The sequence below is a fragment of the Camelus bactrianus genome, chromosome 3 (assembly GCF_048773025.1).
Source record: "Camelus bactrianus isolate YW-2024 breed Bactrian camel chromosome 3, ASM4877302v1, whole genome shotgun sequence".
Classification (NCBI taxonomy): domain Eukaryota; kingdom Metazoa; phylum Chordata; class Mammalia; order Artiodactyla; family Camelidae; genus Camelus; species Camelus bactrianus.
Window position 1 is genome coordinate 117,335,952 of NC_133541.1, and position 27,806 is coordinate 117,363,757.

General features: G+C 50.4%; 2 protein-coding genes across 8 annotated transcripts in view; one reads left to right on the forward strand and one right to left on the reverse strand.

Moving 5' to 3' along the window:
• Nucleotides 1-1,522: 1,522 nt before the first annotated feature.
• On the reverse strand, nucleotides 1,523-6,715 carry JMJD4 (jumonji domain containing 4). Its single transcript, XM_010953669.3, has 6 exons — nucleotides 6,259-6,715; nucleotides 5,805-5,970; nucleotides 3,712-3,837; nucleotides 3,101-3,368; nucleotides 2,394-2,540; nucleotides 1,523-1,963 (listed from the first exon to the last, which is right to left on the reverse strand). The coding sequence occupies exons 1-6, from the start codon at nucleotides 6,521-6,523 to the stop codon at nucleotides 1,661-1,663; spliced, it is 1,275 nt and encodes a 424-aa protein (XP_010951971.1). The 5' UTR covers nucleotides 6,524-6,715; the 3' UTR covers nucleotides 1,523-1,660.
• A 336-nt stretch (nucleotides 6,716-7,051) lies between these two features.
• The window catches only part of SNAP47 (synaptosome associated protein 47), an 85,486-nt gene continuing 64,731 nt past the window's right edge, over nucleotides 7,052-27,806 (forward strand). For all 7 annotated transcript variants that reach the window (XR_012505743.1, XR_012505742.1, XR_012505741.1 and 4 more), the window contains exons 1-2: nucleotides 7,052-7,210; nucleotides 17,720-18,264. Coding sequence is in view for 4 of the 7 variants with exons in the window: in XM_010953682.3 (XP_010951984.2) it covers nucleotides 17,765-18,264 (500 nt within the window). In the remaining 3 variants the exon portion in view is untranslated. The remainder of the gene's footprint in view (nucleotides 7,211-17,719; nucleotides 18,265-27,806) is intronic.

Consider the following 27,806-nt stretch of genomic DNA (forward strand, 5'->3'; position numbering starts at 1 on the left):
GCTGAAGCAGACTGACCACTGACTGTGCAGGGGGTAATTGCAATGTTCCACCTTATGTGCCAGTGTGGCCAGGTCATGGTGCCAGGTTGTTTGGCTAAATTTAGCCAGTCTGGACGTTGCTGTGAAGGCATCTTTTATATGTGACTGATATTTAATTCAGCACAGTGTGGGTGGGCCTCATCCAGTAAGTTGAAGGTCTTAATAGCAAGGGACCTAGGTTCCCCAAAGTGATTCTGCCTTCAGGCTGCAACCCAGAAACCCCGCCTGAGTGTCTAGCCTTCAGCCTCAAGACTGCAGTGTCTACTCTTCCCTGGGTCTCCAGCCTGCCCTGCAGACTTCACACTCGCCATCCCCCAACACCTCTCCCTCTCCCCCTCTCTCTCCCTCTCTCTCTATACACATACACCTATTCTGTTGGTTCCATTTCTCTGGAGATCCCTGAAACTGATGACTGAGTAGCAGCACACAGGTGTGCAAGGCTTATGTAGAAACTGCATGGCCCACGCAAGTGTGCAGAGTTTAAAAACTAGAATAGTGTGCAGTGATTGAGTTTTGTTTGGCACAGGCGTGAGAAGCTAGGTTTGGAAGTTGGATGGGGCAGGATGAGTGCACAAATCACTTTGTTAAATGGCGAGTAAGGGGTGTGCAAGGAGTAGACGCTGGATGGTGCTGAACAGGTGTACGAGGTGTGGAAGAGGCCCGGGTTCCAGCCGGCCTCTCGGGTCCCACCTGGCCTGCAGGACTGGCACAAGACCCTCTCCCTCACTGCGCACGCAGCTTCAAGGGCGGGATTGGGGTCTCCAGAGGGCGAAGGCGGTGCTGCGGTGAGCATGAGGACGATGAACTCACTGGTGCTCTGTCTTGCTTACCTGCTGCCAACAAGGCCCAAATGGCAGCTGCATGATATACCTGTGACACCTGGGGGGCCTGCATGCGGGACAGCGCGTGAGATCTGCCTAGAGCCCTGACCAAGAGACATCTCTGGCTCAGGATCCTGTGGGGGAGGAGGGAGGTACCGGCCAGTGGAGGGAGGGCGGGCTGTATTTAAATACTGTCTAGTGTTGGACAGAGACACAGGCCTTGGGTCCTGGGGCTGACCTGGGCCCGAGTGTCTCCCCCCACCCTGGGGGCCTTGCTCTAGTGGGACTTAGGCAAGGATGTGGTGCTAGGGCAGAGGGGGCCCTGCGAGACAAGCCACCTGCCCTGCAGTGCTAAGGATGGGAGGCCTATCAGCTTGGGTGCTGGCCTTTGCTGAGAGAAGGCCGGGGGGTGGGGAACCAAGAAAACCCAGCCACGTCACCCCCACTTCGAAATCCCCAGCACATTCCCAGCCTCCTCGCTGTGGGTCCAAGTGAACAGCGCCTCCTCACCCACCCTCTCAATGGATCCAGAGTGCCCAGTCCTGGCTGGGCCTCACAAGGAACCTGGACCCTCTGCACAAGCATCAAGGTCCAACAGACAGGACGTATTAGACCCCAAAAAGCAGACACTGTGCCTGAGACACTGAGGTGACAAGTTTCAGTGGAGAGGTGACATGTCCTGGGCCACACAGAACAGAGCTTTATTGCTAGAAGGGACTCTGGAGCAGGGTGAATGCCTTCCACACTGGTGCCTCCAGCGTCCCCCCAGGACATGTTGCAGCCAGTTCTCACGACCCGCACTAAAGGGACACGGTGGCGGCCACGACTTCCTCCAGCTGCTGCAGGAGCTCCTCTGGCTGTGGTGAGAACGCGCTGGTGTCCACTCTCTGGAAGTCAGCGTGGGCCACCACGCACTCCAGCACCTCAGCTATGCGGCCGACGTCAAAAGCGGCCTGCTGGGGGCCCAGCCCACAGCCCTTGCTACCCCCCACCTGGCCAGGGTCCACGCCCTCAGCCAGGAAGCGCAGCCTCCTTTCAGCGATGACCTTGAGGAAGTGATAAAAGTCCTTGAAATTGATGCCGGAGCACGACTTCATCATGACCTGGGTCAGAAAGAGCGGCCAGTGAGCCGCCACTCACGCACGGCTCTGGGCAAGCTCTTGCCCACCTTGTACAGAATTTAGGCTATGAAGGGCCCTGGGCACGGCCTAGCCCTCAGGATGGAGGAAGACACCCAGGGGCCGGACTCAAGCGTGTCTGAGTCCTGCAGTCTGGAAGGCCCAGTGACCTGCCTCGGTCCCAGACTCTCGCTCACAGAGGCAGGTCCGGTGGCCACCCCCCACCCTCCCAAAGACTGCAGCTCTGGCCCTAGGAGACCACACCCTCCCGTGGGACCGCAGGCTGTCCTGGGGGCTCCTCCACACCCTCCCCCCGCTGAGGCCTCGGCCCTGGTGAGGCCCCTACCCGTCCTCCCACTGTAGCCCCGGTGAGCCTTTCCGCGCGCCCCGCTCCTGCTCAGACCAGCCGTCCCACCTGGCAGTGGCGGTGCCAGTCGGACATGGTGTCCCTCCACTCGATGATCTCCCGCTGCACCGCGCAGAGCTCCTGCTGCAGGAAGTGCCACATGTTGGCCAGGTTACAGCCGTTGACCCAGTTGTGGTTGATGGAGATGGTGTCCTCCTGGAAAGGGCAGGGCGCAGGCTGTCCCCACTAGCCCACAGGGGGCACTGTCCCCTCCCCGTGTCCTGAGGTCTTCTCAAGCTGGAAAGGGCTGTTCCCATCTCCCGATGGGTGCCAGAAGGGAAGAGGGAGCCGGGGCTGTGATCATCTGAATCCACAGTTAACCCAGAGTGGGGCTCCCCGGGGGCTGGGACAACCCCATGGCTTGTAGACCCCTTGCCCATTGCTGCCCAGGAAAGCAACACGGGAGGGAGGGAAAGAGGCTGGGGGCCCTCAGCAGTGCTGCGTGCAGGAGCCAGCGTGGCCACAGGCAGGACCAGCCTTGCCCGTGGCCTGCCGTGTCCCACATCCGGGCTCTCCCAGAGGAACAGCCTGCCCACTCTGTGGGACCAGGAGGGGCGGGCTCACCCCGCTCTCTGCAGGGAGGCGTCTAGGAAGGCACTGAGGATGAGGAGGGCCACCTGGCAGGCCACGGGGCACAGCTGAGTCGGGAAGCCCTGTGGCCTGTCTCCCTGAGCCCTCAGGACCACAGCATGTGGGGCAGGGAGGGCCCACCCTACCAGGTTGTGGACTTGGTGGTGCCACCCACTGGGTACAAACACCATCTCGCCAGCCTCCTGTGTGACCTCCAGTGGTGGATTACAGAGATCGAGCCTGGCGTGTAGGTGGCCATCTAGGAGTGTGGGGGAGGTCACATCGTAGGGCAGGCCACCGCGGCTATCCCGCAGGAATTCTTCTTGCCCCGGTGGGAAGAAGAACCACTTTTTCCTCCCGCAGATGTTGACAGACCAGCTGAAGGAGCGGAAAATGTCGGCGTGGAACGGTGACCTGCACAAGAGCTCCTGTTGGTGTCTTGTGGCTCAAATGTGGGCTGTGCGCCTTCTGAATTACACAGGCCACGCTCAGAGGCCTCACTGGTCCCCAGTTCTCAGACCCGGCCTGTGGGCCAGGTGGGAGGGCCAGACCTCCCCCACCCCAGAGCAGGTGCCTGGGCTCTTGCCACAGAGCAAAGAGGGTAAGTGGGCTTAGGAATGCCAGACCTGGCAGCCACCTCCATGACCTGGCTGACGGAAATCTGAGAGGCTCTGGCCGAGGACCGACACACCAGCAGGAACAGGAGGGTGACGGGGGTCAGGGTACAGGACGGCGGTGGGAGCAGACAGGCGGTTACCAGGTGCCGCTGGGCCCCATGTAGACGAAGCGGTAGTCATCCACGTCCAGGACGTCCCAGTACTCGTTGAGCCAGTCGGACGAGAAGTACACGGGTAGGGTGAACACGTCCTCCGCTGAGGAGTCCCTTCACAAAGAGGCGTGAGGCTGCAGCCGAAGGCGCTGCCAGCCCACCTCCCAGCACCCAGGTCCTGAGGCCATGAGAGACCCTGAGAGGTTTGAAGTTATGTGAATGATGCTGACCTGCCTCTGGAGCCAGCGCCAACTGCCAGGCTGAGTGGGCCACATCAGGCCATCCAGCCACAGCCTAGCCAACAAGCACAGGCAGTGACCCAGCCGTTCTGGGCCCCTCCCGGACGCGCTCCAGGCCTTCAGCCTCTGGTTCTAAATGCATTGTCTGCGTCATGCTGGTTTCCCAACTTTGGGGGCCTCCTCTACTTTTTCACCCACACCAGGGACCTTGACTCTGCCAAGTGGATTCACAGGCATGTACACCAAGGTCCTTTGTACCTCGTCTCTCAAGCTCTCACTCCCTAGTCCATCCCCACAACCCAACCAATGGGCTCCCAAACAGAGGAGCATTCTAAGTTAGCCCAAGGAGAGGTGCAGCTCTGCCAACAGCACGGTCCCACGTCACTCGCAGTCAGAGGCCGTGGCGGGGGAGCCTCAGCACCAAGTCACCCGCAGTTCCCTAAGACACTGTGCAGGCCCTCTGTTGCCATGTCTTTGTGCACTGACAGGCGCCTGCTCATCCTTCAAAACAAGGCTCAGGTATCAACTCCCCTGTGGCCACCCCAGCCTGCCTGATCCAGACCTTTTATTTTAGGGTTGCCAAAGGAAATGCAGGGCACTCCATCAAGACTGAAATTCAAATAAACAACGAACGCGCTTCCAGGCTAAGTGTGCCCCCTGTGACACCTGGGACACACCTGCACCTGAAAACCCCTCACAGCTTATCTGAAGCCCGAACTCACCGCGCGTGAGCGTCTGCGTCTCTGAGCTCATCTGCGTTCCTGGAACGAGCTCCTGAGCTCTAGGACCAGAGTCTGGCTGCATCTCACCCACTGTCTGTTGGTCCGGCTCTCTCTGCCAAGCAAGCAGTTGTGTGGCAGACAGCACCCAGGGCAAGCTTTGAGCAGGATGCTCGTGCCCCTCGTGCACTCTCGGATTCATCTTGGGACTCACTAGGATCTAAGTTTTTTTTTTTTTTTTTTTTTTTTTTTTTGAGTCTTAGTTCCTGCTTGAGCAAAACAAGAATTTGACTGTTCACTCATTCGTTATTGGAGCACCCACTCTGTGCCAGGTGGTGCCAGTAGGTGGGGGTCTGACTGTGATCCCCTCTCTGCTAGTGAAAAGCACAGCCCTGGCAAGGAAGAGGGACACAAAATTCTGAGGGCCACCTCAGAGTATGAGTGCCAGCAGAAGGCGTGGAGCTGCCCAAGGAAGCGAGAGGTTTCTTAAAGCAGCGTCCTTCAAGCTCCTCAGGAGGAAGAAGTTTGTGGTCGACGGGGACAGACCTCAGAAGGCCTCGTTAAAGTGTTGGCCTCATTGCTTGTTAGCAATGGAGACCTTAAACGGGCAGGACACAGTCCTGCCGGAAAGATCTTTGGGACTTCAGTGAGTCTAGCAGCAGGGTGCGGGATTTGAGCTGGGGCAGCTAGTCTGGAGACTGGCAGCAGCCAAGGTGGATGAGAGCAAGCCTGACTTGGAGAAGCAGGTTGGGAGAGGGCAGGCTGATCCCAGGAGCATCCGAGAGGACAGGCAAAAGCTAGATGGTGCCAGTTAGATTTTTTAGATGAAGCTGACAAGGACAGTTATGGGCAAATGTGACCAAAAAAAAAAAAAAAAAAAAGGTAGCAAGCACAGCCCATCTGGGCCACTGCCAGGCCCACACTCCTCACAGCAGCCAGCCCTGTCCAGGCACGGTGAAATGGCCACGACGGGACAGAATGACACTTCCAACCACTCTGAAGAGAGCAGGTTTTATACTAATTAAATTCTTAGCTGGGGAAAAGACGAGCTCCCCTGTGTGCAGCCAGGACTCACTCAGGGCAGGAAAAGCAGTGCTGGGGCCAGTGCTCCAGGCTCCTTTACCTGCACAGATGCCAGTCTTTGAGATAGAGACAGCCCCGTGGAGAGGAGTAGTTCCCCTGAATGTACTCTTTCCAGTAGCTGATGTAGTCTCTGAGGGGCATGTGTTCTTTGGGGTTGGAGTTGTATTCTTGGACCCCACAGTTTGCAACAGGTACAACCAGGTCTCCTGAAAGGCAAGGGTCAGGCACAGACTTTTCTGAGAGTGCTCCAGCCTGTCCATCCTCCCTGACCCTGTCCGCCCTCCAACTCATTGGTACACACGTCTCCAGATGAATTCTTCTGGGGACCGACTCATGCCCTGCCTCCCTCAAGCCTTCCGCGGCTTACCTCATTAGCGCCCTCACAGTCTGACCCAAGGGAATTTAGCAGGGCGAGAGTCAAAGGACACTGGCTCTAGTCCTGTGTTTGCTAGTCCATGATGTCGCTGCCCTGCCCAGGCACTTGCGCTCCTCACCATAGTTCTGAAGCAGATAATCGAAGTTGGGCTTTCCGCCGGGCGTCACCCAGAGCCTCCTACTGCCCCAGTCCTCGGTGAAAGCGCTGGAGAAAACACAGGGCAAGTTGGGGAGCAGGTAGCCCTTGAAGAAGTCCGCGTAGGAGAAGGCGTCTGGCTTCTCGATGAAGTCCACGCGGTCCAGTTTGGGGCAGACCCTGCCGGGTAGGCGCCCCCGAAGCCCTCGGAAGTGGCTCTCGGCGAACACGCGCGTGTCCCTGTCCATCCCGAGCCAGGCCCCGCCTCCGTGGGGCGCGGAGCGCGTAGGGTGGGGGCCTGCCGGGGGGTCGGGAGGGCTGCTGGGAATGGGGCAAGGGTCGGGGGGGCTCGGAGGAGCTGCTGCGGACAAGGTGGGGGGTTGCCGGGCGGCCAGAGGAGCCTCCTTGGACCGGAGGGGCCGCTGGGGGCGGAGCAGCGGCCACGGCCCGGCGGAGAGCGGGGGCCCAAAATCCGGCTTCCGGATTTCCACTTCTCTGCTCTTTAAACTGGGAGGTGAAAAAGGAAGTGCTTCCTAAAAGTAGTACCGGCGTAGACGCTCTGGGCATCCGCGGCTTGGCGCCCAGCGCCCGCCAGCACGAAGAAGGCGAAGTACAGGAACCGGTAGTGCGCAGTCGTCCCGGCGCGTCGTCCCGGCCAGTCGTCCCGGCGCAGTCGTCCCGGGCCAGTCGTCCTGGCGCAGTCGTCTCGGCGCAGTCGGGGGGAACCAAGATTCCGCGGGCGCAGTTCCCGCCGGAGTCGAAACGCCGCGCGCCGGGCCCCGGGCGCATGCTCACACAGGCAGCGGCCCTCACCTGGCGCAGGCACTGAGGGGCTACGGTGCCTTGGGCCCCGCGCCGGGTCCTCCCCGCTTCAGAGGTTTTCGAACGGTGCGGGCCCCGGGTCTCGCTGTCTTCGCACCTCCCCAGTGACTCAGGTAAGCGGTGTCCCTAGTCTGCAGCTGGGCCTGTGTCCCAAGCCCCTCCGCTGGTCCCTCAGCACAATTTCTCCCGCCGCTAATGCCTGGGTGAGGACCCCTCCTCTTTCCAGTGCTCCAAGGACGCAGAAGGTGGTGGCATGTGGGCTGGGCTAACAAAGAGGCACAAGGGCCAAAGGAGGGGTCCTGGGAGATGCTGGGTGTCTAAGGCGATGCTGAGGGCCTGGAGGGGACGCTGGGGGCTAAGGGGGATGTTGGGGGCCAGGAGAGGTTGGTGGGACCTGGAGGACATGCTGGGGGACTAGGGATGCTCTGACGTGCAGGTGTGGGGGACAGGGGTGGGGACATGAGGCTGTGCACACCAGCAGACCTGAAATGGGGGGCCATCAGAGGGGGACTTGGGTGGGGGTGACACGTCAGGGTTTCAGCATGTTTGAGAAATAGATGTCCTTCCAACACAAACCTCCCCACATCAATATGGAAGGAAGAAAATAGGTCTGTTATTGTATGGGCAGATTACATGCATGCTAGGCATCTGCAGGAGAGTACAGAGGTGGGCAGAACTTCAGACATTTCACACACAAGAAGCAGAAGAAAGACTAGGTATGACCCCCACCCCCCACCCCCACCGCTGTCTCCTGTCTCCTTGAGGGTAAAATAGATGCACGAGCGACCCCTGCCTCAGTTCTGGAGGTGTGTGTTTGCATCTCTGAGTCAGCAGGTGGTGACTGTGCCTTGTAAAATCTGAACACTGAGTTTGTTTCATTCCTGACCAAAGGAAATAGCCAAAGGGAAGGGGAGGGGCAACTCCCTCCTCTTTAGTAAGCAGTGAAGATGTAATCTTGTTTATTTACCCCTATAGGTGTCATAAGGGAGATTCTGAGGATACTGAGGCCCTGAGCTTTGGAGAGGAGCTTGCTAAGAGTAGTTCCCAGGGATATGAAGCTCATGCATCAGGACAACAGCGAGGACCAGAAGTGGGGAAAGGCAGAGGAGGGGAAGACTAGGAAGACAGTGAGTTTGGGAGAGTCTGGAGTCCAGGCAGAGGAGGGGGCCAAAAGTGGGAGCTGAGAACATGGGCTAGATAGGACAGGCGGTGGCGAGTTTGTGGCAAGCAGACCAGTGTGAGGGGTTGTGTGACTCAGTGTGCACTGTGCTCCCTTCCCAGTCTGGCTCCTTGTGCCTCATGTGGTCAGGCTGTGGAATTCTTCATTGGGCCAGTGTGGGGCAGAAAGTGAGAATGCTCTGGGAAGCTACAATAGAGAAAAAGAGTCACCTTTAATCCCATCAAGAGATGAGCACTTTTCATTCTTGATACAGAGTTATCCTTCCAGGCACTTATTTGTTTGTTTTTCTGTTTTTTAATTTAAAAAAATTTAATTGAACTATAGTCCATTTACAATGTTGTGTCAATTTCTGGTGTACGGCGCAATGCTTCAGTCATATAGGAACATACGTATATTCGTTTTCATATTCTTTTTCACCACATGTTAATTTTTTTCTCTCTCTCCCTCTCTGCACACACATAGACACAGGGTCTCTCTATTTTACATATATGCAAGTTTATGTATGTAAGCTTTCTCTGCTTTTAGCTTTTTAAAAAAGATTAATGGTACATGGTCAGCTTCTTGCTGCTTGTTGACCAGGAGCTCCTCAATTACTTGATTTAAGTTGTAAGTTGAGATCATGGAAGGCAAATAGGAAGTGTGTGGGAAGCAGAGTTTTCACAGTTGTCTAAGATTTGGGAACTATGGCTCAAAGTTTGCCTCATAGGGGAGATAGGAAATTCAGGTAGTCATTGCCTCAGAGGAACCCCAGGATTTCAGCTCCTGAAGCTCTGTGGTTGAGACTAAGTTTTGTAAGGAAGGAGAGGTTTTAGGCCAGCAGGTCCACACGCTCCCCAGGATTGTTGGGACAACTGACCCAGTAACTCTGAGTTGGAGAGGAAGTCTCCTTTCTTGAGCATTTGCCCTGGGCCAGACATTTTGTGTGGTATTTGTCCTCGTTCACACAGTGGCCCTCTGATGTTGGCAGCGTTACCTCCACTGTGCACATGAGGCTTCAGCTTAAGGAGCATGATCAGAGTTGGGACTGGAACTCAGGTCTGTATCCCTCCGAGGCCCCTAGACGGCAGCCCTGGCGTCACCTGGGAAGTGTTGAGCACTGCGCACTCCTGGGCCCCACCCAGACCTGAGTCAGAACCTGGGGTGGGACATACCCCACAGAGGGCCAGAAAAGGGAAATGGTAGGAGAGGGGATCAAAAGTCAGCACTTTGTTGGAAATGCAGTGGGAATAACGAAATTCTAGCTCTCTGCTCTGAGAGGTTAGAAAGACAGTGTGTACCATGTGAATAGGCCATGCGATTGCAACGGAACACCCCCAAACGGCACGTTTGAACCTCCCAGGTTGAGAGTGGGAGCCTCTGAGGAGCAGGAGGTGAAGGTAATGGAAAAGACTGGCCACTGGTGCCTGGAGACACTGCTCCCACTGTTCTGACTCTAAGCCTTCTTGTGGTCAGGAGTTACTGGAAGGTGTGTAAAATGTCGTTTGGTCTGTTACTTTGGAAATTAACTAAAAATAGGGTGTTTACCTGATACTGCGTCTACTCCAGGGCACAGGTCTGTGCCAGTGCTAAGAGAGACCCATTATACTAACTGCCGTGTGTTAGGAGTTCAGTCCCTGGGACCACTTGTTTCTTTCCCGGGAGCGTCACTGTGTGGACCAGCCTCAGACACTCCTGGGGTGCCTTACCGTTACCTCCTCTCCCTAGCCCAGCTCTACCCACAGGGGCAGCACGAGTCTACGGGTCTTTTCACTGGGAGATGCGGGTTCCAGGTTACAGCAGGTGAAGACCGAATAAGGCCTCCAGGAACTTAGCTTAGAACGGAGACCGAGGTCAGCGTGTAGAAGGAAGAAAACTGTTTAAAGGGGACACGGTTGATGTTTTCGTGTCATATGTGGTTCACTCAGCACATACTTACTGGGTTCCTGTGATGTGCTGGCATTGTGCACAGGGCACCCTCCTTGTGTTGCTTGCCTTCTCCAGTGTGTCGCCGAGTTGGCACCATGTAAGCACAGTCACAGGCTCTGTGGAGTTAAGGGGAGTGCTGTGGTCGGAGAAGGGTCTGTTACGGGGGAGAGGATGCCACTGGAGCAGCGACCTGGGGAGCAAGATGGAGCTGGCCATTTAGTGTCCCAGGAGCAGCAGGGTGGGGAGCCCTGAGGCAGGAACAGAGGAGAGAGGAGGGGCTGGGTGGTGAGGCTGTAGTTAGTAAAGCCTGCATGGCTGGGGTGGGGACTTTGGATTTTACTCGAGGCACGTGGGGAAGGGTTTCAGCAGAAGAGTGGCATTTTCTAATTTTGCTTTTTAACTGTCACATCGGCTGCTGGATGGACAGTGTGTGGTGGGGGCAGAATGAAACAAGCAGGCCAGTTGGGAGGCTGTCCAGGAGAGTAATGACACCTTTGCATAGTGTTGTGTCTGCGGGGATGGGGAAGCAGAGGGCAGATGGGAGGTACGACTGCCAGGACTGGCTGATGGCTCGTTGGGAGGGGTGAGGAAGGGGGATCCAGGAGAACTCACCTGGCAGTGCCTTCACTGAGCTGCAGGAGCAGACGGAGTTGCTTGCTAAGTTGGAAGTGCCCGTTGGATGGTCAGGCAGAGAGGCCCCGTCAGTACTCAAGTCCCAGAGAGTCTGGGCTGGAGGGGAAGGTTTGGGAGGCATCGGCCTGGAGGTGATACTAACGCCGTGAAACTGTGTTGACTCGCTTGGGAGGAGAGTAGTCATTAAGACCAAGGCCGAGACTGAGCCATTCTAGCAGTCAGCAGTCAGGTGGACGAGGAAGCACCAGCAGAGGAGGCTGAAAACAGGCCCTTGGGGAGTGGGAGGCCAGGGGAGCATAGTATCCAGGAAGCCAGGATGTGACGTCTCTCAGGAGTGGGGCAGCTGTGCTGAACAGAGGTTAGGGTAAACGTGGGCGTGGGATCTGGCTCCCTGGGGGCCGGGGCAGAGCAGTGTCAGTGCGCGGTGGGGACAGGAGTCTGTCTGGAGGGGGCGGTTCCTGGGTGGTGGGGGATGGGCAATCACGGGAGAGTTTAGAGCCTCTTGGAAGAGCAGGAAGTAGAGAGGACTGTGGGGATGTAGGGAGGGGGTTTGTCCCTTTTAAGGTGGTCTTAGAGCACATGTGCAAACTGATGAGCTGATCCAGGACAGGGGCTGGTAAACCGTGGCCCACAGGCCAAGGCTGGCTGCCCCCTGCTTTATAAATGAAGTTTTAATGAAACAGCCACACCCCTTTATTTCTGTATTGTCTCTGGCTCCTTCTGCTCTGCCAAAACAGTGGAGCAGTGTAACAGAGCCCACATGGTCACAAAGCATAAAATATTTACTACCTGGCCATTGTCAGAAAAAGCGTGCCCTCCCCTGGTGGCGGAAGGATGGACAGGTTGACGTTGCTGGAGAGGGAGGAGGTTGAGATCCAGGGTGCATGAGTCTGGCCTTTGAGGGAGCAGAGACACTGCTTCCTGCACACTGTACAGGGGGACCAGAGGAAAGGCAAGCCCCCGGGGACAGGACAGGTGCAGTGTCTGAGTCCTCGGCTGAGGGACAGGCCGTGTGTGGGTTGGGTCTCTGCAGTACACACGGCAGTGTTGTTCTCGCTCTGGCCTGTCCATGGAATCCTCATTTATTCTGGTCTGTTGGGAAAGCTGCATGGAAATCTGTGGTAGGAACAGTTGTGGCCACAGGTGACCCGAGGTCGTTGTGCCTTTTCCTCGGTGACTGTGACACCTGAGCACTTTTCTCCTGTTTCTTGTCTACGGTGCTGTAATGAGAAGTGTTTTGTGCTTCTCTTAAATCTTTCCTCTTACTTTTCTCTCTTCTTGAAATTTTAGAATATTTCAGAGCTGATTTTTGTCCTTAGATGTTTTAGTTAATTTATTGGTTAAACAGAGGCCCAGAAGATGAAGTAACTTTTCCACAGTCGTAAAGCATGTGGCACAGCTGGAGTTGGAACTTCAGCGTGCTTCCTTGGATGCTGCAGTGCCAGACTCGGTGATTCTTTGAGGAGTGTGTGCATAATCTCACGCAGTGCTCAGGGAGCACCTCCCAGAATACAAGCTCGGGAACGACGGCTCGGGCCAGGCAATTGTTAATATAAATTCAATTTCCAGGCTAAATCAAACTTTCGAAGTGTGGGGAGCAGAGGTAAATAAGGTGTGACCCCTCTTTGGTACTTCTGGGGTATTGGGGATGGTGTATGGCAAACGGGGAGCGGCCAAGTGGCAGGAGGCTCTTTTCAGCCAGAAGGACCAGGGCCCAGCTGGTTTCAAGTGCCGACCAGGCCTGCGAGCACACTGCAGCGGCGGGGCCCGACGTACCTGCCTCCGACGTTTGTCTTGGCCGTGGACACACTGGAACCCGTGGTTAAATTGATGGAGTGAGTTCGCCCCTAATTCTGAGAGTGGAGGCCTTCTCTGTTACGCACGTCTGAACGACTGCCGAGCGGCCTGACGGCTGAGCAGGGCTGGCGGGCTGGGCGAGTGGCTCACTGGGGGCCTCGCGGCTCGTGGGGGCCGGCAGGTGTGTGGGTCGTAGCCCGCCGCAGGTGTGCACGTCACTGCCCTGTCCTGTGAGCGGGCCGGGCCAGCCACACGCTAGTCTGTCTGACGTTGTTTCCAGTGTCCGGCTGAGTGTTCCCCTCACTAGGGAGAAGGGTCCGATGAAGGCACCTCGGCCTCGCGGTTCCTTTTGTCTCGCGTGGACTGTGGTTCCGGAGGAAGGCGCGCTCCCAGCTGCTCTGCCGCACGCGGTGAGCTTCCCCACGCTCCAGGGTGTGCCGGGGGGTGTGTGCAGAGATCTCACGGGCAGAGCCCCTCGAAAGGATGACGCCAGTCTTCTGTGCAGAGAAGGTCAGGAGTTTTCAACAGTGAGGAGATCTTCGTTAGCTTCCCAGTGACATAGGAGCATGGGTCTCCTGGCTCCTTCACAGAGGCTGCTGAGCTGAGGGCACGAGGTTGTTTGTTTGCTCAGTGTGTTTTCAGTGTTGAGGTTTCCCTTGGCCCGACATTCATCTTCATGCTGGCTAAGAAGGCGGGTTCTTGGGTTCCTGTCTTTTTGAGCAGGTTTCTGACCCCATAAGCCTCAGGCTCCTCTGTGACGCAGGGTGGTCATGTGAACCGATGCTTGAGAAGGTGGCACCGGGCCTGAGAGCAGGAAGTCTCTGCTTCTTCCTGCCCCAGGCCTGTTACATCCTCCATGGAGGGGGCTTGCCTTCCGTGTGGTCTTCATCTGGAGCAGTCCTTTTTCCACTTACTCTTTGTCCTTTTCAGTATAAGAATATGCAATCTTGTTGCTTATCTTTAAGTGTGTGTGTTCTGTCTCCTTACGTCCATACCCCTCTTGTGCCTGCATGATTTTGTAACTCCTTAAATATGTAGGTTCTAAGGCCATTACTTTGTCAGAATTGAAGCTAATGCAAAACACTTGAAGATGCTAATACTCCTGCAAGAGTGTTGGCCAGGCTGTCGGTGGACTTCTGCCACTGCTGCCGCCGTGGCTGGGCTGTGCTCGCTCGCCTGTAAGTGTGGCGGGTTGGGTAGATGACCTCTGTGAGCCTTCCAGCCCTGATGTCTTTGTATTTATTACTTCCAAGTTCCATGTTTTGTTTTGCAATGATGACAAACTTCTCAGGCTTAATATGGCAGCTCTCTTTTAGGCTTGCCCAAATTTTAGGTGTTCGTAGTGAGCAGAGCTGGTACGCGGGGCTGGTTTGTAGCATGAGTGACAGGAGCTGCTTGGCGGGATGCGCACCTGGGAAGCTCAGGCCTGCCCTCACTTTTGTGATTAAGTTCTAGGATGGACTTGGGGAATACTTCATTCTGATTGCTGTAAGGGTTAAATATATTTCTTATGTTTTGGAATCAGGTTGCTTTGCTTTAACCTTAATTTTGTTTACATTGGGCACGTTCTTCCTTCATCTCCTCTTTTTTCACTGTCATGTTTGTTTGTTTGTGTTTGTGACCAGGTCCTTTCAACTCTGATCAGTCGGTGAATGAGATTAGATGGCAGGTTCTGGGCATGGCGATGCTCTAGGGGTCGTTAAAGGAACGGGATTGAGGAGACTGTAAGCTCCTCAAGTCCTGCTCAACGAGCTGGGTCGGTTCTGTGCAGGCTGTGTGCTGTTCGTGGTGCTTGCAGTAACACATGCAGCGTCTGGTAGGTGCCGGACACTCTCCTGAGCTCCTTTCAAATACCAGTTCAGTTAAGCTTTACACCCGCAGTGTGGGGTAGCAGGTACCGTTGTCATCCTCACTTGCAGATCGGGAAGCGGAGGCAGAGGGGCGGGCAGCCGGGGTGACACAGGTGAGCGGCAGCACCTGCCGCGTCCCCAGGAGAGGCGCACGTGCAGCCTTCCAGCTGCGCTGCTGCCCGAGGCGGTGATCGCAGGCGTTTCTGCAATTGTGCTCGCTGCTCGGCTGAGATGCAGGTTTGGTATGTACCTCATGTGTAAGTTCATTATTAATTTTTAATACAATTTTATATTGTTAATAAATACTCAGTCTTTCATTGAAGTATTAATGCAAAAAATGAACAAATCATTAGAACAGAAAATGCACAAATCTTTAATTAACACAAAATGGGCACACCCCGAGCAAGAAATGGAACATTCCAACACCACAGGGCCTCCCTCCTCCCCAGTTAGAACCACTATTCTGATTTCTTGTTCCTGAGATTTTCTTATACTTATTTTTAAAGTAGAAAAGTTTGGGGAAAGTTTTCGTAATTCCCTTAAGTCAAGTAGAAACATCCTAGGTGTTGTTCATTGATAGAGGGGGTTCTTGGAGTTTGCTTCCTAAACATTTAGTTTTAATAGGAAGATTCTGGTATGAAGAACCCATGCCCAAGAGCAGGAGGGTCTTTCTGGTGCATGTCACTGTCAGGAACCGTGGAGCGTCTGGGACTTTACTGCAGGCTGAGGCGTGAGCCTGGCACAGATTGGTAGCCGTGGCAGGAGACAGGAGCCCCTCGGCCAGAGAGACAGGGCCTGTTACCATGGCCCCGCAGTGTCATGTGTGCACCTGCTCCCCTTGCCCGTCCCCGGTGGGTGCCGCACATACCTTGGGTTCGTATCACAGCTTGTGGGGGACTGCTAGCAGACCTGCCAGCCTCTTGCCGCCAAGGGGACCCCACCTGTTATCCTGGTCAGGAAACATCTTTCAACCAAGAGGGGGACGCTGTCCACAGTTCCATGAAAGATAGTCTGGGACAAAAATGGACATAAGGTATGGAGAAACACCATGGAGAACTGCCTCCCAGTAATGTCTACACCTTGTTTCTATATCATCTTGGCTTCAGTGAATTTTCCCCAATCCATCAACCGCTCTGATTGATTTGGCCAGGACCAGGTCAGTGCGGTTTGTCTCCAACAGTGTTTAACTAAGGCCACCACCGGCAGGACTCTAAGCGGTGGGCTGAGGCCAGCCTGCAGCATTGGCTTCAGCTGTGCTGAGGGTCTCAGCTGGGCAAACACCATAAACCGTGAGCGTCTGTCCTGTTCGTTTCAGTCACAAAGCGTTTCCTGAGTTAGGATTATGAGTAAAACCTGGTCATCGCCCTTTGCGAGCTTGCAGTCAAATAGCAAGTGGTCATCCTGCCGCTGAGCAGGCACAGTAAGGAGACGCAAGGCCTACACAGCCCCACAAGGCGGGGGAGGCAGGGGCTGGTGGGGGCCCTCGAACTCTGGAAGGAAGGCCGTGGTGGCAGTGGGGGCACTTTGGCGTCCCAGTGGCAGGGGACCAATTCGACTGCTGCTGTGGGCCGGTGAAGACTTCCTTACGTTTCTTGACCACGCCTCCAGCCCTGAGAGCTTTGGGGTTTTGTTTGCATTAACTCACTTCATATTTGACGGTACGTTACCTAATCTCAAATCACTGTGCTTCTGTATAGTTCGGGATCTCAGTTCAGTACAAGTTTTCAGGGGCGGGTACTGCCTTTTTTTGCTGTCTGGCCTTGTGTTGCCTGAGGCAGTGCCCAGTACGGTAATGACACTGAGGAATCCGAGTCTTCAGAACACAGCTCAGTGAGGAAGTTCGTAGAATTCCGATGGACTCTGAGCTCCCTGAGGCAAGGACTGTGTCATTGTTGTTTCTTTTCTACCTGCAGCCCAGCCTGGCACGTGGGGGGAGCGTGAAACCTGCTGAACAAACGCAGCCAATCCTTGTGCCCATTCTTTGAAAGCCCACACATGTCAATGTTTTTAGAGATAATATTTCTTCTATTTTTGTGAGTGAGGTCATGTCATAATTAATGTTTGTGTGTGAGAGAGAATAGGGAGAGAGAGAAGGAGGAAGGAAGAAAGGGAGGGAGAGAAAGAAGGAGGGAAGAAGGAAGGAAGAAAGGAGGGAGGGAGAGAAAGAAGGAAGGAAAAGAAAGGAAGGAAAGAAGAAGTAGAAGGGATGCCTGATTGCAGGGGGACCTCTCCTGGGAAGGGCACTGAACTTCAGGCGTTTCCAGGCTTAGTTCCGGCCACGCTGATGTCATGAGCTTCTGGACTGGCTCTGTACAAGGCCCTCGCCCTTTCTTGGTCTTATATTTACTTGAACTAAGCGTTCTACAGGGTTGTTTCAAGCCTGTCAATCATGTCTTTTTTGTTGTTGTTGTTTTTAACATTTTTTATTGAGCTATAATCATTTTACAATGCTGTGTCAAATTCCAGTGTAGAGCACAATTTTTCAGTCATACATGAACATACATATATTCATTGTTACATTTTCTTCGCTGTGAGCGACCATAAGGTCTTGTATATATTTCCCTGTGCCAGACCGTATAATCCTGTCCATCTATTCTACATTTTGAATCATTACTTTTAAAAGTGCATTGATAAATGCAAACTGTAGATATAAATAGTACATCTCAATACATATAACTTTGTAAAAGTGTCTATAAAAGTATGTATACATAATTATATAACTAGGCAGAACTCTATAAGATTAGTTGGGCTTACGAAAAGGGGGAAAATTTGTCTGTAGGATTATTTTCTCTATAACATAAGTAAATTTATAAAAATTTCAAGAGGAAAATGTTTAGAAACTTGTATGTAGTGTGTAGTTGATGGGGGTCATCCCAGCCAGAATGGCTTTCCTGTGAAGAATTCTAGGGCGATGGTTTCCAGTGAATTCCTTCCTTCAGTCACGTCCGTCTTTGGACCCTGGTCCCAATGCGGGTGCTCTGGTGGGTGTGGGCCATCTGGGGGCTCTGGGGGCCTTGATGCCTGGGGACAAGCACAGATCTGGTCCTGGCCCTCGCCTCTGCTTGGTAAGGCAAGGTCTTCATCCCGCCTGTCACAAGTGGTGTCAAGCCTTTGCCGGGCAGACCTGGCCACGTGCTGGAGTCTCTGGTGCTCAGAATCCCAGTCACACCCCTGCTGTCGGTGTCCAGGTTTCTCTAGTCCAAGTGTGATGATACGTTTAGTCTCGCCCACCCACTAATTTGTCCCCTCTTCTTCAGAGGCAGAGTGGCCTTGGCCAACGTGCAAACCGACCCAGGAACCAGATGAGCAGAGACATCTGCGTCCACACCTGGCCATGTTCCTATTATTTAGAACTTGAGAAGCGATGGATCCCTGGAAAACTTTCATTAACTCCTCTCTCACTAAAATTTATGACTGATAAAACTGGAGAGATTCTTGTCAACTTTCCGCTTTCTAGTATAATTGAGATCAAGAAAGAGGCTTCTCATTTTATCTTCAGTTCTATCACCATCCTGGAGAAGGACCACATCAAGCACTGGTTCAGTTCCTTGCAGCCTAGTCGAAATGTTGTTTTCAGCATCATCGAGCATTTCTGGAGAGAGCTGCTGCTGTCCCAGCCTGGAGCTGCTGTCGAGGGTTCCTCCTCCCCCGCGACCAAGGGGAAGGAGCTGACTTGTCTGATGGCCTGTTCCCAGAAGCGTCTGGAAGACACAACCAGAGTCCTCCACCATCAGGGAGAGCAGCTCGACAGCATAGCCAGAGGCCTGGACAAGATGGAGTCTGACCTGGACGTGGCTGACAGGTAAGCCCTGTAACCCTGGCCCGACCCTTGGATGGCTGTGGTGTGGTCTCTTCTCCGTCATCCCACGTTTACTGTGCGTTCAGCATTCTGACAATGCAGATTAGGCCCCAGTGGGGGACGCTGACTTTGGGCAGGCTGCTCTGGGTGTACAGATAACGAGGGCCAGTGTTTACTGAGGGTACGGTGTGTGCTGAGTGCAGTTGTCAGTGTTAGTGAGGATTGCCTCATTTAATCACCAGGCGAGCCAAGAAGAATGTGCTGTTCTTCACATCCTTTTACCCACGGGTACAGTGAGGCTGCGCGGTCAGGTAAGTTGTCCAAGGTCACGCACACTACGTTCACTAGCATAGTTTACCTATTTCTTTTACACAGCTGTGGACGAGCAAGGTTTGAGCGGAAGCATTTTAGCCTCAGAAGCTGCCGTCTTTGGTGCTGCCCCGACCACTCCCAAACCTTTAGTCTCGGGGACTGCCCCTCCCCGCTTGTAAAAGTTGAGGACCCGGAGAGCTTTTGTTTACATGGGTTATATACACCAGTGTGTACCATACTGTTGTTAGTTGAAGTATGTTTGATTTACAGTCTTATGTTAGCTTCAGGTGTGCAGCAGAGTGATTCAGTTATACATGCACGTGTGTTCTCTCTCAGATTCTTTTCCTTTAGAGTTTATTACAAGATGCTGAATATAGTTCCCTGGGCTGTAAGTAGGTCCTTGTTGTTTATCTGTTTTACACATGTTAGTATGTATCTGTTAATTCCAGACTTCTAATTTATTGCCTTTTGTTCCCCCTTGGTAACCATCAGTTTCTTCTCTATATCAGTGAGTCTATTTCTATTTTGTATATAAGGTCATTTGTTTCATTTTTTTAGATTCCACATACAAGTTATATCATACGATATTTGTCTTTCTCTGACTGACTGAATTCACTTAGTATGACCATCTCTAGGTCTATCCATGTTGCTACGTTTTAAAAAAATTGGAGTAGAGTCAGTTTACAATGTGTCAGTTTCTGGTGTACCACATAATGTTTTAGTCATACACATACAGACGTACATTCCTTCTCATATTCTTTTTTATTATAGGTTACTACAAGATGCTGAATATAGTCCCATGTGCTATGAAGTGTAAAAACTTGTTGTTTATCTATTTTATATATAGTAGTCAGTATCTGCAAATCTCAAACTCCCAATTTATCTCTTCCCACTCCCTTCCACCCCTGGTAATCATAAGTTTGTTTTCTATGTCTGTGAGTCTGTTTCTGTTTGTAAATAAGTTCATTTGTGTCTTTTTTTTTTTTTTTTTTTTTTTTTTTTTTAGATTCCACATGTAAGTAATGTCTTATGGTATTTTTTTTCTCTTTCTGGCTTCACTTAGAATGACAATCTCCAGGTCCATCCATGTTACTGTACATGGCATTATTTTATTCTTTCTTATAGCTGAGTAATATATACAATATTCCATTGTATGTATACACCACAACTGCTTTATCCAGTCATCTGTTACTGGACATTTAGGTTGTTTCCATGTCTTGGCTATTGTAAATAGTGCAGCTGTGAACATTGGGGTGCATGTTTCTTTTTGAATTAGAGTTCCCTCCTGATATATGCCCAGGAGTGGGATTGCTGGATCACATGATAAATCTATTTTTAGTTTTTGAGGACTCTCCGTACTGTTTTCCATACTGGCTGCACCAGACTACGTTCCCAACAACACTGTAAGAGAGTTCCCTTTTTCTCCATACCTTCTCCAGCATTTATTTGTAGACTCTCTGATAATGGCCATTCTGACCATTGTGAGATGACACATCAGTCAGGTTTTGATTTGCATTTCTCTAATTAGCACATCACTAAATGAGCATCTTTTCATGTGCCTGTTGTCCTGTTGGATGTCTTCTTTGGGGAAATGTCTATTTAGATCTAATGTCCATTTTTCGATTGGGTTGTTTTATTGATATTGAGCTGTATGAGCTGTTTGTATATTTTGGATATTAATGCCTTGTCAGTTGCATCATCTGCATGTATTTTCTACCATTCTGTAGGTAATCTTTTAATTTTGCTGTGGTTTCCAATGCTGTGCAAAAGATTTTAAGTTTAATTAAATTCTTTTTGTTTGTTTGTTTGTTTTTTTTGTTTTGTTTTGGTTTTTTTTGTCTTTTTTTTTTTGCTTTTGTTTTCATTACTCTAGGAGACGGGTCCAAAAAAATATTGTTGCAATTTATGTCAAAGATTGTTCTGCCTATTTTTTTCCTCTAGGAGTTCTATAGTATCCAGTCTTACATTTAGGTCTTTAATCCAGTTTGAGTTTATTTTTGAATATGGTGTGAGAAAATGTTCTAATTTCACTTTTTTACATGTAGCTGCCCAGTTTTCCCAGCACCACTTATCAAAGAGATGGTTTTCTCTATTGTATATTCTTGTCCCCTTTGTCAAAGACTGATTGACCATAAGTGCATGGGTTTATTTTGGGGCTTTCTGTCCTGTTCCATTGATCTGTGTGTCTGTTTTTGTAACAGTTCCATACTGTTTTGATTACTGTAGCTTGGTTGTATAGTCGGAAGTCAGGGAGCATGATTCCTCCAGCTCTGTTCTTTCTCAAGATTGTTGTGGGTACTCAATATCCAAATAAATATTTGGATATAAATATATATCCAAATAAACTCTGGATTTAAAAATTTTTGTTCTAGTTCTGTGAAAAATGCCATTGGTAATTTGATAGGAATTGTATTGAATTTGTAGAATGCCTTGAATTTTATGGCCATTTTAACAATATTAATTCTTCCAATCCAGGGAACATGGTGTATCTTCCTACCTGTGTCATCTTCAGTTTCTTTCATCACATCTTACAGGCTTTGGAGTGCAGGTCTTTTACCTCCTTAGGTAGGTTTATTCCTAGGTGTTGTATTCTTTTTGATGTGATGGTAAATGGGATTGTTTCCTCAATTTCTTTTTCTGATATTTGTTGTTAGTGCGTAGAAATGCAGCAGACTTCTGTATGTTGATTTTGTATCCTCCAACTTTACAGAACTCACTGATGAGCTCTAGTGGTTTTCTGTTGGCATCTTTAGGATTTTCTATGTATAGTATCGTCATCTGCAAACATGCGGTTTTAATTCTTTCTTCCCTCTTTGGATTCTTTTCATTTGTTTCTGTTCTCTGATTGCTGTGGCTAGGACATCCAAAACTGCTTTAAAGAAGAGGAGTGAGAGTGGGCCTCCCTGTCTTGTTCCTGATCTTAGGGGGAGTGCTTTCAGCTTTTGGCTACTAAGTATGATGTTAGCTGAGGGTTTGTCACATACGGCCTTTGTTATGTTGAGTTGTGTTCCCTCTGTGCCCAATTTCTGCTGAGTTTTTATCATAAATGGATGTTGAATTTTATCAAAAGCTTTTTCTGCATCTATTGAGATGATAATATGGCTTTCAGTCTTCAATTTGTGAATTCACATTGAGTGATTTGTGGATATTGAAAAATCCTTGCATTCCTGGGGTAAATCCTGTATGACCCTTTTAATGTATTGTTGGAATTGGTTTGCTAGTATTTTGTTGAGGATTGTTGCATCTGCGTTCAGTGATATTGGCCTGTAGTTTGTGTGTGTGTGTGTGTGTGTGATGTGCTTGCCTGGTTTTGGTATCAGGTGATGGTGGCTCATAGAATGAGTTCAGAAGTGTTCCTTCCTCTGCATTTTTGGGAATAGTTTCAGAAGAATAGGTGTTAACTCTTCCCCACATGTTTGGTAGAGTTCCCTTGGGAAGCCCTCTGGGCCTGGACTTCTGTTTGTTGGGAGGTCTTAAATTATTGATATAATTTCAGGGCTGGTAATTGGTCTATTCATATTTTCTATTTCTTCCCGGTTCAGTCTTGGGAGATTGTAGCTTCCAGAGAATTTTTTCTATTTTTCTATTGGTTTTTAAGTCTCCATTTCGTTTATTCTGATCTTTATGATTTCTTTCTTTTGCTGACTTGGAGTTTTGTTTGTTCTTTTTGCTTTAGGTGTAAGATTAGGTGGTTTACTTGAGATTCTGTTTGTTTGTTTACTGAGGTAAGCTTGTACCACTACAAACTTCCCTCTTGGAACTGCTTTTCCTGCACCTCACAGGTCTGGATCACCATGGTTTCTTTTTTATTGGTCTCTAGGTGTTTTTTGATTTCCTCTGATTTCTTCAGTGATCCATTGGTTGTTAAGTAGCACATTGTGTAACCTCCACGTATTTGTGTTTTCTGCCTTTTTTTTCTTGTAATTGATTTCTAGTCTCATAGCGCTGTGGTCCAAAAAGATGTTTGATATGATTTCAATTTTCTTAAACTTACAGAGGCTTGTTTCGTAGCCTCTACTAGTATGTGGTATATCCTGGAGAATGTTGCACGTGCACTTGAGAAGAGTAGGTATTCTGCTGCTCTCTGATGGAATGCTCTGTAAATATCAATTAAGTCTACTTGGTCTAATGTGTTATTTAAGGGCTGTGTTTCCTTATTGATTTTCTATCTGGATGATCTGCCCATTGATGTAAGTGGGCTGTTAAAGCCCACCCCTTTTATGTTTGTTAATATTTGTCTTATATATTGAGGTGTCCTGTGTTAGGTGCATATTTATTTACAATTGTTCTATCTTCTTGGATTGATCCCTTGATCATTATGTAGTGTCCTTTGTCTTTTGGAACAGCATTTTAAAGTCTGTTTTTTCTGATACAAGTATTGCTACTCCAGCTTTCTTTTGATTTCCATTTGCGTGGAATATACCTTTTTCTATCACCTCTTTCAGTCTGTGCATGTCTCTAGACGTGAAGTGAGTCTCCTGTAGGCAGTGTACATACAGGTCTTAGTTTTGTATCCATTCAGCTGGTCTGTGTCCTTTGATGATGTAGCTTGTGTACATTTAAGGTAACTATTGATGTGTCTGTTCTTACTGCCATTTTGTGAATTGTTTTGGATATTTTTGTAGGTCTTTTTCCCCTCCTTTATTCTTTTGTCATCTTGTGATTTGATAACTATCTTTAGTGTTATTTTGGATTTTTGTGTGTGTGTATATCTATTACAGATTTGTGGTTTGCAGTTACCGTAAGGCATTGCTTAGCAGTCTCTCCATGTACGTGATTGTTTTAAGTTGCTGCTCTCTTAATTTCAAATGTGTTTTAAGTACCCTGCATGTATACTCTCCTCCCCTGATGATTACTGCCTTTATATTTTATTTGAAGCCATACCGTGGTGGGCTGACAAGGGGCACAGGTGGGGAGCAGGAGGAGGAGTGTGAGCAGCAGAAGATCCAGCTGAGAAGGAGCCAGCCGTGGTTATTGTTTTACATCTAATTGTTTTGCGTATCCCTTAACTGCTTATTGTGGATACAGGTGATGTTACTACTCCTGTGTTTTAACCGCCCTACGTCTTTTTGTGTGGATGTTTACCTGCCTTTACTGTGTGCCTGCCTTTACTGGTGAGCTGTTTCATTTTGTAATTTTCTTGTTTATAGTTGTGGCCTTTTCTCTTTTGCCTACAGAAGTTCCTTTACCATGTGTTGTAAAGCTGGCTTCATGGTGCTGAATTCTTTTCGCTTTTGCTTGTGTGTGAAGCTTTTGATTTTCCATGAAATCTGAATGAGCGCTGTGCTGTGGGATTGTTCTTGGCTACAGGTTTTACCCCTTCGTCACTTTCCGTATGTTGCGCCACTCCCTTTGGGCCTGCAGAGTTTCTGCTGAGAAGTCAGCTGATAGCCTTGCGGGAGTCCCTTGCATGTTACTGGTTGCTTTTCCCTTGCTGCTTTTAGTATTCTCTCTTTATTTCTAATTTTTGCAGTTTTGATTATGTGCCTTCGTTTGTTCTCCTTTGGGTTAATCCAGTGAGGACTCTGCACTTCCTGGACTTGGGTACCTGTTTCCTTTCCCAGGTTTAGGGAAGTTTTCAGCTATTATTTCTTTAAATGTTTTTTCAGGCCCTTTCCTGTCTTCATCTACTTCTGGGACCCCCATAATGCAAGTATTAGTGTGATGTCATCCCAGAGGTCTCTTAAACTGTCCTCATTTCTTTGTTCTGAGGTAGTGATTTCCACTACTCTGTCTTCCAGCTCCCTGATCCATTCTTTTGTGTTATTTAGTCCACTACTGATTCCTTCTAGTGTAGTTTTCATTTGCATTATTCTTCATCTCTGTTTGGTTGTGTTTATATTTTCTAACTCCTTGTTAAAGATGTAAAACTTCTCGCTCTGTGCATCCATTCTTTTCCTGAGTTCTTTGATCATCTTTGCAATCATTACTCTGAACTTCTCAGATAGATTGCCTATCTCTGCTTCACTCAGTTTTTCTTCTTGGGTTTTATCTTGTTCCTTTGTCTGGAACATAGTCCCCTGCTGCCTCATTTTGTCTATGTTACTATTTGTATTTTTGTGTATGTGGCAGGTTAGTTACATTTCTTGACCTTGGAGACGTGGCCCTCTGTAGGAGACGTCCTATGCATCCAGCAGTGCACTCCCCTCTCACCACCCAAGATACATGCTCTAGGGCTTCCCCTAAGGGGGCTGCATGTGTCCTTCTGTTACGGCACGCTGACTCTATAGGTTGTCTGGTAGGCTTGGTTGGCCCCTCGTCTGGTTGGTTGTGGGCCCCGCCTTTGTGCGGATGGTGCTGGCTGCTGTTTAGCAGGGCCCGTGTGCGTGGTTGCTGGCTGCAGAACCCTGGGGGTCCTGGGGCTAGTGATGGCGCACGGGTGGGCAGAGTCAGGGTCCTGAGGAATCTGAGGCTGTTGCCTGCCCACTGGCAGCTGAAGCCACGTCCTGGGCTTAGTGTTGGTTGGACTACTGGCAGGCAGAGCTGGTTGCTGGATTCTGGCTGCAGGGCCGAGGGATCCTGGAACTCATTTCACACTGTTGGTTGGGGGAGGGGGTCTGGTTCCTGACACAGTTCGTTTGGGGGACGGGGTGTCTTGAAGATTGTGCTGTCTTGCTAGTGGGCAGGGCCGGAGCCCAGCTGGTCCCAGGGCAGGGTCTGGCCTTTGTTGCGGGATTGTAGTTTTCTTTCTTCTAGTGTCTGCTCCCTGGGGCGTGACACTGCTCTAGAGACTTGAGCAGGCTTCCTGGCGGGAGGGCTGGTACTGCCCTCTAGTAGGTGGAACTGTGTCTTCGCCCTCAGGTGGGCAGGGCCATGCCTAGGGACGTGTCTAGAGCCAGCTGTGGGCCTTAGAAGTCCAAGGCAGCCTGTCTGCTGATGGGTGGGGCTGTGTTCCTGCCTGGGGAGTTGTTTTACCTGAGGTGTCCCGGTACTGGAGCCTACTGGAGGCTGTTGGTTGGTGCCGATTCTTGGCGCTAATGATCCACTCTGTCAGCTGCCAGGAGTGCTCCTGGGGTTGAATGTACCCCAGTATGTCTGCCACCAGTGTCTGTGCCCCCAGGGTGAGCCACGGCCAGCCTCCCACATCTCCAGGAGACACTCTACAGGACCAACAGGTAGATCTGACCCACGCTTCTATCAGGTTACTGCTTTTGCCCTGGGTCCTGGCAGGCGTGAGGTTTTGTGTGCGCCCTGTAAGAGTGGAGTCTCTGTCTCCCCCAGCCACGAGGGGCTCCCGCAGGTACGGCCTACTGGCCTTCAAAGCCAAACGGTCTGAGGGCTCTTCTTCCTGGTGCTGGACCCCCGAGCTAGGGAACCTATGTGGGGCTCAAAGCTCTCATCCGCCTTGTAATTTTCCTCTAGTTTGGGGGTCGCCCACCCAGGGCGGTATGGGATTTGGTTATATCACGATTTCTCCCTTCCTACCCATCTTGTTGTGATGCCTTCTTTATGTCTTTAGTTGCAGAAGATTTTTTTCTGGTAGGTTCCAGTCTTTTCACTGATGGCTGTTCTGCAGATAGTTCTGATTCTGATGTGCTTGTGCGAGGGGAGGTGAGCTCAGGGTCTTTCTGCTCTGCCGTCTTCCTCTTCCACTCTGTGCTGCCCCAAGCTGAAATTTTAAATTCACCTGAGAAAAGTTGGTAGGAATGAATACTGAGAAAGAAGGAAGTTCAGCAGTATGTATCCAAAGCCTCAAAGTATTTGACTCAGAAATTCCAGTTCTAGGAGCTGATCTGAAAGTAGGTCCCCCCGGGGGCCTCACAGGGCAAAGCCTAGTCTAGGGCCCAGGATCTGTGTGGTTCTGTACCGTATGCTTTTTTAAACTAAGAAATCAAATAATTATTCATTTTGAAAGTACAATGATAAACCAATGATGTAGTAACATAGATAACATTTTTTAATGAAAAGTAACTTTCATAAAGCAAAGCATGGTCAGTGAGAGGAGTGGCGCCGTGTGAGTTTTCTGCTCGTCTGTTTAAGGTGAGGCTTAGAAGACGGCTGCATTCTCTTGCCTGCTTCTGCGGTCAGTCTGCTTAATGTCACAGGTCGTGTGGCCTCTGGAAACTCCGCTCTGCACTCATGAGAGAATGAGAGCTAGCAAGCCAAATGGCGTTGTGGCGCTGGAGGAAGCAATTTTGACCCCCCAGGCTCCCTTGCAGGGTCCAAAGACCACACTTTGAGAAGCACTGCACTGACTATGAGGTGTGTAAAGTACGTCAGGGATGTTTAATGTATCTTCAATACGTATCAGAATATAGAGACTAGAATTTCAGAAGACTGTTCATATGCACTGGAAATCAAAGAGATGCACATTAAGATAACAAACATCTAGGTTTCAATGTCAAATTAACAAAGATTAAAAGAATACACAGAACCACCTGAGGACAGTGAATCAGCATTTTGTCCCACTGCTCGTGAGGTGCGGCAGTTGGTGTAATTCTTCAGGAGAACGATCAGGTGATTTGTATCTTTTGACAAAAGAGAAAGCAAAAGGATGAACCTGAGGTTGGGAGAAAATATTTGTGATATCTGCCCGTATCCCAACAAAGGGTTAATATCCAGCTAGTTAAGACAAAATGAGAAAAAGAGAACTCAACAGAAAACTTTATAAAGGCTGTTGACTGGCATTTAGGCTAATGAGCTGCTATAACAGATCCAAAAATACTGTAGCTGAAATAAGCGAGAAGTTTATTTCCCTCCATATAAGGGTCCAAAGGAAAGAAGGTGTCCCAGGCAGATGGAAAGCTCTGCTTCAGGTCATCACCTAAGGCTACGCATTAGCTAGAGAATCTCCCATCTTATCACATGGCAGCATCACTGTAGCAAAAGTTGCTGGTGGCCCTCACTCCCAGGGAAGGGGGAACAGAGAGGGAGGCCAGGGCACGCAGTCTTATCTTTAAGAAGATGACCCCAGAGTTGCACATATCACTTCTGCTCATATCCTGCTGGCAGGACTGAATCACATAGCTACACCTAGGAACAGAGAAGCTGGGTCGTTGTGAGAGATTACTCACGTGTCCCATTAGGAAACAAAGAAGAGGAGAGTGGATGCTGGGGACCATTCATCTCTGCCACAGTGCCTCACAAATGAGAAATCCCCAAAGACCAATGAACTGCAAAAAGGATTTCAGCATCCCCCGTGATGAGGGGAAGTATCAGTTGAGCAGCACCAGCTGTTGGTTAAGAATTGGGGTGATGAGAACTCTGATGTTTCTGTCAATAATATAAATTAG

What these genes read in the sequence shown, in the direction of transcription:
- JMJD4 (XM_010953669.3), bottom strand. Translation starts at nt 6,523, where the DNA reads ATGGACAGGGACACGCGCGTGTTCGCCGAGAGCCACTTCCGAGGGCTT. An exon ending in TTATCTGCTTCAGAACTATG is followed by an intron (nt 5,971 to 6,258) that starts GTGAGGAGCGCA and finishes CTTGCCTTTCAG; the next exon opens with GAGACCTGGTTGTACCTGTT. An exon ending in AAAGACTGGCATCTGTGCAG is followed by an intron (nt 3,838 to 5,804) that starts GTAAAGGAGCCT and finishes CTCTTTGTGAAG; the next exon opens with GGACTCCTCAGCGGAGGACG.